The 13153-nt window shown below is 42.9% G+C and overlaps 1 protein-coding gene across 1 annotated transcript in view; it reads right to left on the bottom strand.

Annotated features, from left to right (window-relative positions):
- Nucleotides 1–13153, bottom strand: part of Usp31 (ubiquitin specific peptidase 31) — a 65680-nt gene that overhangs the window by 51985 nt on the left and 542 nt on the right. Inside the window, exon 2 of the mRNA XM_005351139.1 lies at nucleotides 12855–13153. This exon is cut by the window's right edge and continues 23 nt beyond it. Within this exon, the coding sequence (XP_005351196.1) occupies nucleotides 12855–13153 (299 nt within the window). The remainder of the gene's footprint in view (nucleotides 1–12854) is intronic.

The following is a 13153-nucleotide window of genomic DNA, read 5'->3' as shown; positions in this document are numbered from 1 at the left end:
AAGAATCCACAAGCTGGGAAGTCAATGTGGCATAGTCTTTAGAAAACTGGGAATCAATCTACAAGACTCAGACATACCACTCTTGGGCATAGATCCAAAATATACTCAATCATACCACAAGAACACCTGCTCAACTATGTTTATAGCAGCTTTATTTGTAATAGCCAGAACCTGGAAACAGCCTAGACATCATTCAACTGAAGAATGGATAAAGAAAAAGTGTCACATTTACACATGGAGTATTACTCAGCTGTAAAAAACAAGAACACCAGGAAAATTGAAGTCAAATGATGGAACTAGAAAATAATCATCCTGAGGTAACCCAGGCCAAGAAAGACAAGCATGTTATATACTCACTCACAAGTGATATTAGCTATAAAATAAAGGATAACTAGGCTACAATCCACTAACCCAGAGAAACTGGGTAATAAGGAGAATTACCTGATCTCCCTAGGAAGGGGAAATAGATTTCATGAGTGGACTGTGAGAGAATGGTGATCAGGTTGCATGGAGGATAATGTAGGGGACAGTACTGAAAGAGACTACTGGAAGAGGGGACATTTCCAGGTCAGGTAAAAACCTGGTGCAAGGGAATCTCCCAGGAATCTACAAGGATGACCCCAGCTAAGACTCTTAGCAATAGCAAATACATATCCTGAACTGGCCATCTCCTGTGACAAGACTTCCAGCAGAGGGATTGGGACCCCAACCCAGCCACATAACCTTCAACCCACAGTCTGTTCTGCTTATGATGTGCTGGGGGGAGGGGGGCTAATGGTGGCCTAGAAATTGAGGGTGTAGCCAAACAATGACTGGTTTAAAACCCGTGCCAGGAGAATAAACCCACTCTGACAACTGCCTGAAGCACGGGGACCCATAGGCTGAATGACAGAGACCCAGAATAAAACCAAACATGACTGGAGGGGGAAAAATATCAATGTACCAATGTCTAATGATGTTCTACTATACACATAGATTGGTACCTCACCCAGCTGTCATCAGAGGGGTTTCATCTAGCAACTAACAGATACAGACCCACAACCAAGGTGGAGCTTGGGGAATCCTGAAGAAGAGGGGGAGAAAGTGTAGGAGCCAAAGGACTGAAGGACACCATAAGAAAACTCACATAATTAACTAACCTGGGCTCACAGGGGCTGAGACTGAACCGACAGCCAGGAAGCCTACATCAGACTGCCTTAGGCCCTCTGCATATATGTTACAGTTCTGTAGCTTGTTCCTCTTGTGGGATTTCTAACCGTGAGAGCAGGGGCTGTCTCTTACTCTTATAATGGCTTTTGGGACTTGACTCCCCATACTGGGTCACCTTGCCCAGCCTTAATATATGGGGAGGTGCTTAGTTTTACTGCAACTTGCTATGTCATGTTTTGTTGATACTTGTGGGAAACCTTTCCTGAACAGAAACGGAGGACTGTATTGGGCGGGGGATGTGGGAGTGGAGGGTGTGGAATGGGAGAGAGGGATTGGAAAGGAGGGAAGAGGAAAAGAGGAAATGATGAACTGAATGTAAACTTAAAAAATATCATTCTGTTATCCAGGTTGGCCTCAAACTTAATGATCTTCCTATCCCAACCTCTCAAAGGCTGGAATTACAGGAGTAAGCCACCCTGCTGAGCAAGAACGTATTGTAATTATGTCAGTGTCATAAAATAAAACTGAACTAAGAGGGAGAAAGTCCCTTGCCACAGATCTCAGGATCTGAACCAAATTTTCATACACTTCCTTCAGCCTTTAACTGTACTCCACTGCTTTCCAACATAGAGAAGAAGGGACTGTGTCAGGAAGAAACTTAAATGCTAAGAATGCACACTGCATTCTGTATGTAACAGTAAAGGCAGTAACAATTTCTGAGATGTAATTACAAGCAAACTCTAAGAAGTCTAATCTGGCAGCATTACAAACTTGAAATTGGAAGAAATAAGGAAGGTAGACTGACTCCTGCAGTTATATAACTAAGATATAAGGTGCCCAGAACTAAGAGCTGGAATTGTGTGCAGAAGAGCTACCAAATGCCTTTCCTCAAAACAAATCTCTTACTTTACTGTAAGGCATGCCTCCCAAGCCACATCTCTTTTCTCTGCTACTCCACCATCAGCTGCAGAAATGGAAGTTTGTCAGTCAAGATTATGCAATGCCCTACCCCAAGGATCCCACAATGAAACACTAACCCTTAGGTGCAGTCTGCCTAGAACAGAGTCATTACCTGCCCAGACTATGAGACTCATTTGACAGAAAAACACTGAACACTTATCTGGCATCTGGACTGACGTAAGCATCATGCCAATGCACACCCAGGGCCCTTCATATATGAACCATGGGCAGCTCACTGAGGACCAAATACAAAATACAGCATTCTATTCCATTTCTACTGTAACTTTAAAAATAGTTATGTATGCCTTATGTAACATGGAATATGCTTCATAATTTTACAAACTGAATCAGTATCCCTGGTGGAACCTTATCTAATCCACCAACAAAAATGTTAGGATAAGATGACACCTGGAAACCTGCGAGGTCACGTGGAACTCTAGGACTAGAAAGAGCAACTCGGTGTTCAAGTGCAGCAGGGAAGGGTAGCAGCACATCTGATGTCCAAGAACTCTTAAAACCACACAGGGTAGAAGGAATGGCTCCAACGGCCTGTTTAATCCCTGTACTTGAGTCAAAATGAAGATATTCAAGTGGCCTTAGTTGACAGCAAGGACCCATATTATCCCCATTCATCATTTCTGTGACATGTACTGAGTGCTAGTTTCGACACCTTCCTAATGCTGTGACCCTTTAATACAGTTCTTTATGTGTGGACACCCCGACCACAAAATTATTTTCATGATCACTTCATAACTGTAATTTTGCTACTGTTATGAATTGTAACGTAAACATTTTTGGAGACAGAGGTTTGTCAAAGGGACTGCAACCCACAGGTTGGGAATCGCTGTTCCACACTATCTCCTCCTCACACTTCCTCATTCAACGCTCACAAAAACCGTGTAGAATTGCAGCCCAGTTCTGCTGCTCACTAGCACAGAATCCCAGTATCTAAAACAAATTTAGGACAAGAGTAACAATAAGCCCTCTTTCTCAGAACTGTTGTGAAGATTAAAAATTGAGTGTGAAAACACTTTGTAACTAATATGGCTCAAAATACACACAGTCTAGGATTCTTTAGTTCTTAACATGTGTCTGCCCTGTGTGTATACATGTATGCCTTCAGGTCAAAGAAAGCCAGAAGAGGGCATCAGATCCCCTAGGACTGGAGTTGCAAATTAAATAATGTTAGAAATTAAACCAGGGGATGGACAGAAGAGAAATAGAAGAGCAGTCAATGTTCTTAGCCCCCGAGCCATATCTTCAGTCCCATGCTCCCCCAAATAAATAAAGTTATGCCTTATTCTTAAAGATTAGAACGCAAGAGTTAAAATGTACTGATCTGAAGATAAGCTGCAACATTGCTTTCAGTAAGAGAGATACCAACAAAGTCATTGTCTGACCAGCCCTCTGGAATCTTCTGAAGCATGAATTGTTTATTTGTGGATGTACTGTTTGCTGCCATCTGAACTTAACAACTGGAGGGAAGAAGCAACAGATGTTCAGCGACTGGCCAGTTCCTCTAGGCACTGCCCCAGGGCAGGCACAGAACAATGGCTTCTACACAGACAAGAAACAATCACAACACAACAAAAGACTCAAGATAACCCCGTGTGCTCCCTGGAAAAAAAAAATGTTTGTTATACAAAGAAAAAAAAATATTTGAAGAACGTTGAATGAACAATTAATAACAAAGCAAACAAGTATTTTTGAAGGAAGAGGCAACAGATGACAAATGTTACTCAATTTTTAATGACTTCTCTTCTACTACTATAAGAAAAAAGGTTTGGATTTGTTTAGTTTTGAGTATGTGGAAACTATGAGGTCATTGTTTTTCAGAGTTTTTACTATAGGAAACAGCTGTGGGGACTATACAGACAGAGAACACTGCCCCATTTAGTAGCCCCTCATTGGGACAAGGGTATAAAGAGACAGGAAAAATCCATCAAACCACATACTATATCAAAACAGAAGTGACCGAGTCAAAGCAAAAGCCTAAAGTACACAAAGGAAGATGTAAAACAATACACTGGGAACAAGTATCTATGTTACACCAACTGTTTGGTTCACGCTGTTTGTTCCATGGGCAGATCAGTCTGGCTAGCTCCTTTCAACTTAAAGGATTCTTGCACACCTCTTGAAAATGCTCAGCACTCAACAAATACAGCATTAAAAATGGGTTTGTCTAGGTTTCTAAAAGTTCAAACACAACTAAACTCACCTCTCACCTCCAAAACCATTTTCCACTTTGTTTACCAGTCTTGAAAAGTGCCATCCCAATCTACCTTGTCTCAAGAACCTTCCATATTATTTTCAACTCTTTCTCCTTCATTCTTCCCATATAAACCTGCCAAACACTCTCAACTCACCTTGCAGGGCATAAGCTGCACATGTTTAAATCAGGAAAGGGGAAAGGAAGAAATTAGGAGAAAAAAGGGGAAGAGGAAAGGAGGAAACGGGAGAAAAGGGGGGAGGGAGAAGGGGAAGAGGAAAGGGAGGAGAAAGGGAGGGAAGGAGATACAAGGGGAGGGGAGGGAAGGGAATAGAGCAGTGACAGGAATGGCACTCTTCTGCACAGCAACTCACTGAGACCTGCCACTCCATCTTCTGATTTCTTCCCTGCGCTCTGAAAGTTTAAAGCCTCAAGTGAGGTCTGAGACTTGGCCATCATCAGCACATCCACACCGCTAACAATCTAGTCTGCAAGCTGTCCTTAGTTGTGGCTTCCTCACTCAGTGCAGATTAACCAACAGTGTGTACATTCCAAAAACAGGGAATGGGAACTTGATGCTGAATAAGACGTAATCACTGCCCACTGCACAAGGAACTGGGGGGGGGGGGACAATGGGTTAAGAAATCCAAATCCAAATCCCCTTGAGTTTCTCTTATTCAAAAGTTCATACAACATAGGGATTATCTGGTTCTCAGAAGAATGTATGAATAAATGTATCTAATCCTTTTATCCTTTGGGGAACAGACAGTTCTTTATTACCTCAGTTTCTCCCTAGTTACTAGTTGATGCAAGCTTTCTCACTGTATCGTTACTAGTTTACAATTTTATTGAACGCTACTGCATTTGTCAATGGCAAGCAAGTATTCAGTAGGTATAGTTCTCTGTCTAAAATTAATCTAGATACTTAACATTAAAATTCACACAAAATAAATGTTTAACTTGAAAAAAATGAGAATTTTAAAGAAGAGCATGAAAGAGAATAAGCAATATTTAATATCAACAGAACTAATGGAACAATGCAAAATTCATAAATGCATCATCAAATGCTAAAGAAGCCTTCTGCCTAGAAGCAGGGTGACAGTAAGGTTTGATGAGAACAATAGCATCAGTTAACACTTGCTGAGCACTGAATGCAGGCCTCCTGCCAGGTTCTTCTCTCATATATTCCAAAACAGGTTAGGAAGTAGATATACTGCCATCTCCACATTACAGATGAGGAAGTGAAGACCAGAGATGCAAGCCTCAAGGTCTCAATGTAAGTAGAAGAGGGGACTAGAACACAGGCCACTACTTCCCTATCTACACTTAACCACTTACCACACTACACAAACCTTAGTGTAAATCCCACATCACACAAGGCTTACACGGGCAAACTACTAAATTACTAAAGAAAGAACTATTTTGAAACATAAAAGGGAAAGTATCAAAATCTGAGCAGACAGCATAACCAAGTAGGATTTATTCCTGATGTGAAAGGAAGGTTCCACATACTAAAATAACAAGCAATGTGAAAAACCACACATTACAAAATGAGAGAGAAGGGAGGCAGGAGCATCTCCAACTGATACAGAAAGAAACATTAAGGCTTTCAATAAATTAAGGAGGAAAATAAGTCAACAAGCCAGTAGAAAAGGATACTTCTTCAAGACAGGGGCAATGGCATTCAACCCTGGGAGCCTGAAAGCAACTGCTCTAAGACCAAGAAATAAGACAAGGATACCACTTTACAATAAAGGGGGGGGGGGCGACTAAAAATATCAAAATTGGAAAAAAGCCGATCTCTGTTCATGAATGATGTCCCCTTTTATGTAGAAAACTGTAGATACTAGGAAAATTCGCTGGAACTAAAAAACTAATTAGCAAGGTTGTAGGATACAGAATCAACATGCCAAGGTCAATTACATTCTTTTATACACTATTAATAAACATCCAAAAAGAAATTAGCACTTCTAGTTATGCAACTGAGAGTGTAGCTCTCAATTCAGCAGCAGAAAACCTGTTTAGTATGTCAAAGATCCCAGATGCCATTCCCAAATCAAAGCTATTCCACTTACAACTGCATCATTTAGAACAAAACGTCTAGAAACAGTTTTAATCAAGGAAGCAGAAAAAGACTGCACTAAAAATATAAAACACAGCTGAGAGAAATAAAACATGACATAAATAAATAAAATTCTCCCATTTTTGTGGACTGGAAAATTGACAGTATCATTACAATGATACTGCTACCCGACACAATCCACAGGATGAATGCAATCCCTAACTTTTTTTTCTTCAGAAATAGAAATCCTTAAATTTGCCCGGAGGTGGTGGTGCACGCCTCTAATCCAAGCACTTGGGAGGCAGAGGCAAGTAGATCTCTGTGAGTTCGAGGTCAGCCTGATCTACAGAGCAAGTTCCAGGACAGGCAGGGTGGTACACAGAGAAATCCTGTTTCAAATAAATAAATAAAATTAAAATGAATAAATAAATAAATAAAGTCCTTGAGTTCATACAGAATATCAAAAGACTCTGGAAACCAAAAGAACTTGCAAAGGATAAAGGTGAAAGTATCACAACAGGTTTCCAAGCTTACTACAACTACAGTAATCAAAACAGTGTGACACTGACATCAAGACAAACATCAGACAACAGAACCAAATCAAGCTTAGATATATACATAATTAGACATAATATACATAATGACAACGATGAGGAAAAGACAATCTACCTCTACATGCGTCTCAAATCCAGCCCTATCTTTCACCAGGCCTGTCACAGACATCTACTGACTAGTTTTCAAATTTCTACTCTGTTCAACATTTAGCACCACGAATGAGCATTTCATGTTTGAACACACTCATGCAAGAATACTTAGAAACCAGTAGCAGCTAGCCTTCGCTCAGAATGAAACCTAAGTATTTCACCTTGGCCTACAAGACCAGCGAGACCTACCCTTTCCACCTCGTCTGCCCCACTCTCCTGCCTCCTCCCTGCATCACAAACAAGGCCTGTCAGACTTCTAAATGCACCTCCAGGCCTTTCCAATAATACAGCCTTTTGAGTCCATTTTGCTCCCAACCTGTCTGGTCAAATTCATTATTCTCACTCATGTACCTTATCTTTCTCTTAGTTCTTAGGATTTAAAATTTCTTATTTGTCAGTGTTCACTGGCTGAAACCCACCTTCTCTCTGACAAGTTCTGAGAAGGGACTACGTTGCCTGTGCCTTGTTATTTTACCACTGCTGTATCACTGTGTTTAAACACTACATACCCAAAGCCTAGCTAGTATAGTGTTAGGAACTTCAGTTTGTAGAAGTGTTAACTGCTTACAGTGCAGCTTACAATCCAGTCCTCTGAACTGCTACTGAACCTTCCATTAGAATTCAAAATTGCTTCCTTATAAACAGATGAGTCCTCTCAGGGCAAGAACTTTGTTCCATAACCTTTACATTAAACCCTCTATTACCAACCTCTCACCTCAGCTCCTTTAAACACAATAACTGAGCAGACACAGTGTGGTTTAAGTCGGATGCCATGTTTTAAACATGACCCCCAAAGCTCCTGGTTTTGAAACGCAATCCCCATTATAAATACTGAGACCTTTAAGAGGCAATTGGGCATGAGGACCCTGCCCTCAGGAATGGATAAACATCATTATCAGAGGAGTAGGTCCCTGATTAAAAAGACCAAGTTACATCCCATTCTTACCTTCCTTCCTTAATACCCCAAAACTCACAAATTCTCAGTCCCCTGCCATATGATGACGGGAAGAAGCCCTTTGTCAGGTGTGGGTCTCTCAACAGCGATTCCCAGTCTCCAGAATTTTAATAAAATTCTTTAGAAATCACCCAGTCTGTGGTATTACAATAGCAAAAAGAACCAGAACATCAGCAAACATGGAGTTCTACAATTGTCTGTGTATTTTATTCCCCAAGTAGCCTTCTTAGACAATTTCTTTCTCACTTCTTGCACCTGGTAAGACATGGCACACATCAGCTCATGCATTTAAAGAGTCGAAAAGGGTTGTTTTTAAGCAAGATCTCTCAAAGTACCTAGGCCTCAAGAGCAATGGCACACATTCAAAGCTGGAAGCAGATGACCTTATTTTCTCTGCAATTCTGTACCAGTCTCAGAGGGAAAAAATGCTGCTTGTCTCAGCATGTCCACCGGGCCTGTTCAAGTGCTCTGCTGAGACCTGTCATGCCAGTGGCTGAGCTGATAAGGCCACTCCAGGCCCAAGACTCGTGTTTTGGTTCCTGTAAACTTGGAAGGAGTCTGCAGAGCACTTCCATCAGTAGATCACTCTACTGCAGCTGCCCTTTGAGAGCATGGTTTGAAAACTGAGGCTACAAAACTTATCTACCTCGGTTGAAAGTGCCCATCTGTCTTTTTCACTTGTTACTAAGAGCAGTGAGTACTAGAAATCAAAAGGCAATTCATAAGAACCTGAACAGTTATGCTCCTGGTAAAATTAAAGCAATATGTTGGTTTCCCCTAAAAACACCAGAATGAGTATTCAGATTTTAAAACCATTTATTTTCTCCTCTGTTTTATAAAGAAAGTTGCTGACACAAGGGTTGAGTCTAAGTTTTACCCTTGTGAGCAAACTCATGCACACACATGCACAAACAAACACCAAATTGCAAGGTAAACAGGCTAGAGACTGGGAAAGTTAGGGAAATCTGGGCTGAAAACAGACAAAATGCTTCTCCACCTCACCAATGACATCTTGGGCTAAATCATGGGGTCACACTGCAGTATACAGAATTCCCGAAATCTACCCCCTAGATGCCAACAGCACCCTCACCCCATGTGGTATAACAACCAAATATGTCTCCAAACACAGACAAATGTCCCAGGGGATTAGAGACATGTGGCACAGAAAAAGGTAACAATGCTCTGACTGCAAAGCAACATTCTAAGAGCATGAAAAGCTATGTGTATCCAAAAAAAAAAAAAAAAAAGATGCAGGCTGAATCTAGAGAAATTTCTTGAAGTATATCAAAGTTGGGCCAGTCAATTTGTCATTCTAGCAAATGAAAACACAACTTTCACAACCATAGTCCAAACCAGAAGCAAAGCAAAACAAACAAACACATTTGACTGACAAGTGCCTTAAGCACAAATCAATGCGGTTAGGAGGAGGGAGAAGGAGGAACTCTAACTGAAAACTTACAGAGAAACATGACTAACCTGGAAGATTTAACATGATAAAAATCACAACCCCACAGTGAATGCTTGCTTTTCTAGACCTTAAGGCAAAATCAAGAAGGCGAACTGATTCCAACCACTTCTGGCTCCAGTCAAGTGGTGGCTGCCTGGAGCCAAGAACTGAGCAGGACTCTTGAGACTCAGTGAGCTACTTGAATATGAAAAATACACAAATGATCGATGCTGGCCACAAACAGGCATCCATCTTCAACTTTCCTTATACTCAAAATGATATTCAGTAAAAAAAGGAAGGGGGAAACCAATCGTCCACAGAGAGCAACAGACAAAAAGAGGGGGAAAGAGGAAATGGGGAAAGAGGCAAAAGGAGGGAGTAAAGAGACAGGGAAGGAGACAGAAATCCTATCACTCTCCTACTGTATCAGCTCTGGTTCCCAATGTTCAGAAGCTAAAGTCCAAATCAGCCCACAAAGCCCTTCATGATTTCTTTAAACGTGCTTCTCCAAGGTGCTCTGCACCACTACAGCTAGCCATGTACAACCAACTACTAATGTCTCAGTCTTTCCTCAAAGTATTTGCAATTTCACACTAGCCCTTATCACTTCCTGCCCCAGGAAAGTGTGCCTCCTTTTCTGTGATGTCCCCTCATCTGCTCAAAAAAGAGCCTTTAGATAGGCGGCAGCCCCAGCACTGGGAAGCTTGTCAGAAAAGCAGACTGTGAAGCCCCACTCCAGCAAATTGGGATTGGCTTTATTACAAGATCCTCAAGTGAGCTGTAAATGTGAGTCTAGTCGAGTACAAGTTCAAGTACAATATGAGCTCTCAGTGAACCTAAGTCCCACTGGATTCAACCCCTCATTGTGAGTTTCTGACCCATGGTCAATGAGGTACTTGGGTGAGTTGTCTAAGAGACTCATCTTCTGTATTAAAGCAGGAAACCCAAACACCTGCCTCTAGCATTTGTGGCAGCTGACACAGGTAGTCAGTGATGTGTCAGCAGAAGCCTGATGGGGGCCCCTAAGAGAACAGTTATTTCTCTCATAACTTCCTGACTTCCTACTAGAGCACAAGGTGCAGCAGGTGTCGCTATCAGGCAACCATGAGGTGACAAACACGAGACTAAAATCCCAGCAACACTAAAGACAACAGAGTGGAAACAGGATGGCCTGGGTTAGCAGTGGGTTAGCATATAAATACAGTGAAGCCTCTGGAACACCACAGAACCACCAGATTACTGTGTCAGCCTGTTCAACATGTCTACTTCCCAGCACTCTCATTAGGGAATGCTCCTTCTGATCTTGAATGCATTTCCATCTGAGTAAACTCCTAGTAAACAGGAGGTGAATTAATGGATACACAGCAAACTCTACTGAAGGTTCAGAAGTCTACAGTGTTTCAAAAACGAGGACTCCAAGAATGTGTTCAACTTTGCCAAATCCTCTAAAGTCTCTATTCTTCTAGAAGTATTGACCCATTTCTGTTGGTAGCTTAATGGATGTAAAAGTGAGCACAACCTCATAAAAAGCAATGGGAACAACCTCGAAGAATATGCTCAACTTTGCCAAAGTATGCCTATCAATCAGTCCTGCACATCTAGAATTACTAACCCATTTCTGCTCGCTCACAGCTTAATGGAAAAGCAACTGCAATGTTTACATGCTAAGATGCTGATGTACCAAAAAACTGCAAACTTCACACTAGGATCCCGCCTTGAAAACTCCCCACTGTTGTGGCTGCTCACGGGTAACTCTAAGCAAAGGAGAGGAGTCCTAAAAAAAAAAAAAAATAGCATTCTCCTAGTTTCTTACTTTGAGACCCCTAACATGAATCTGTTTTTCCAGTCCCTATTTCAGAGTAATATTTCCATTCAAAATCTCAAGATCAAACAGCAAAACACAGCAATATTAAGCAAAAAATGGTTAAAAGGAGTGGCATACAACAGCAGTGTTGCTCCTCAGCAAAAAGGCAGGGTCTACCCAAAGCAGACCTCAGCTACACCATCATCAGGTCCTGCGATCCAATCAGTACTTAGAGAGTATTTTAGAGAGAAACTTGATAGCACCAATAGAAAAACCAGTACCACTTGCCATAAATAGAAAACAAATAAAAAAAAATCCAATAAAAGCGTAACCTTATTAAATTTAGCTCCTGTTGGGCTGACAAGATGGCTGGGCAGGGAAACATGACAACCTGAGTTCAAGCCCCAGAGCCCACACCTAGGTGGGAAAACTGACTCCACAAACTGTCCTCTGACCTCCACACAAATGAGGCACAGAAATACAGAGTAGATATTTTTTTGAGTAAACAATGCTGTTCACCAAAGTTTTTCAACTTGAAATTTGTTTTCTTACTTAAAAAGAGGGGGGTGGAAAGGTTGATCCCAGCACACAGGAGGCTGTCGGGAAGAGCTGAAAGTGAGCCTTGGACTAAGTAGCAAGACCATCTCAAGAAGGCTGGTAGAGAATGAGGGTGCCAGACATAGGAAGAAAAAAAGAAAAAACAGGGCTAAATATCAAACTGAGGTGTTCTCCCAAGCACGAGAGATGAGAAAGGGAATGAAAAGAAACTGCTTTTTTTTCCTTGTTCTACTCTAGCAACTCTCACAGCCATGGCCCACCTCGAAGTATCCTCTCTACAGTCTCCAGTCATCTCCTTGCTCAACGCGCAGTAAGACCCCCAACTCCTTAGGACCGCCCAAATGACCCTCACCATCCGGACCTTGCAAACTCTGCTCTCCAAGCCTATCCTCTCTCCAAGCGGACAGCTCCACCAGCAGCTGCAAACCAGGGCCAGGACCACCTCCCCCATCCGTTACGTCACCAGGTTCTGCCTCCTTCAAAGTACTAGCTGGCTAACACCTGGTTGATTTTACTTAAGAATAAAAAGAAACAGAGCACAGTATGTGTAGGGTCCTAGGCACAGCTGAAGCACTTTACGTATCAGGTTGAACCCCCTAAAAGTGCCCCAATTGGGTAATTTCATAGTGTCCAATGGAGCCTGTCAACTTGCTGGGAGTAGGTACCAGGAAAACGGGCAGCACAAACAGGTTCGGTTTGCTAGGAGAGAAGCAGCCAGATTCGAACCCTGCTGGATGCTCTCCCACCAACACCCGCTCCAAAAACTGCAGTTTCCAAGAAGGCAGGGTCTTGCCCCTGGCAACATCCATCCCCAAGGCGGATGATGGGAGCTGGCGCCTGTGTTCTGGGGCGCTCGAAGAAGACAGGCTGAATGGTGGGAGGAACGCGTTCTTTTGTCATCTGGGTTATCTTCCAGAACTCTCTGAGCATCCAGCGCAGAAATCCTCCCGGCCCCGAAGAGGAGGAGCCCGAGAAGCGCCCGAGCTCCAGGGCCCCCGGGGCTCACCTTGAAGTCTCGGCTGTGCTGCGGGGTGTACTCCAGCGTCCAGAGCGCCCGCACCAGGTGCGCCAGCTGCTCGGTGACCTCGCCCTGACCGTGCGGGCCGCGACCCGCCGGCTGCTCCGGTTCAGGCGACGGCTCCGGGCGGCCCAGCCGGTACTGGCCCAGGGCCAGGTACTCGGCGAAGAGCTCGGTGTTGCTGAGGCACTGCAGCGTGGCGTTCATGAAGCACGTGTTGCCGTGGTTGCGGAGCCCCGCCACGCCGGGCACCGGCTCGGAAGCAGAGGCGGGCGGAGCGGGCGAGG

The sequence above is a fragment of the Microtus ochrogaster genome, chromosome 8 (assembly GCF_000317375.1).
Source record: "Microtus ochrogaster isolate Prairie Vole_2 chromosome 8, MicOch1.0, whole genome shotgun sequence".
Taxonomy (NCBI): Eukaryota; Metazoa; Chordata; class Mammalia; order Rodentia; family Cricetidae; genus Microtus; species Microtus ochrogaster.
Note: the sequence above shows the minus strand (reverse complement) of the source record. Positions and strands in the feature narration are given on the sequence as shown.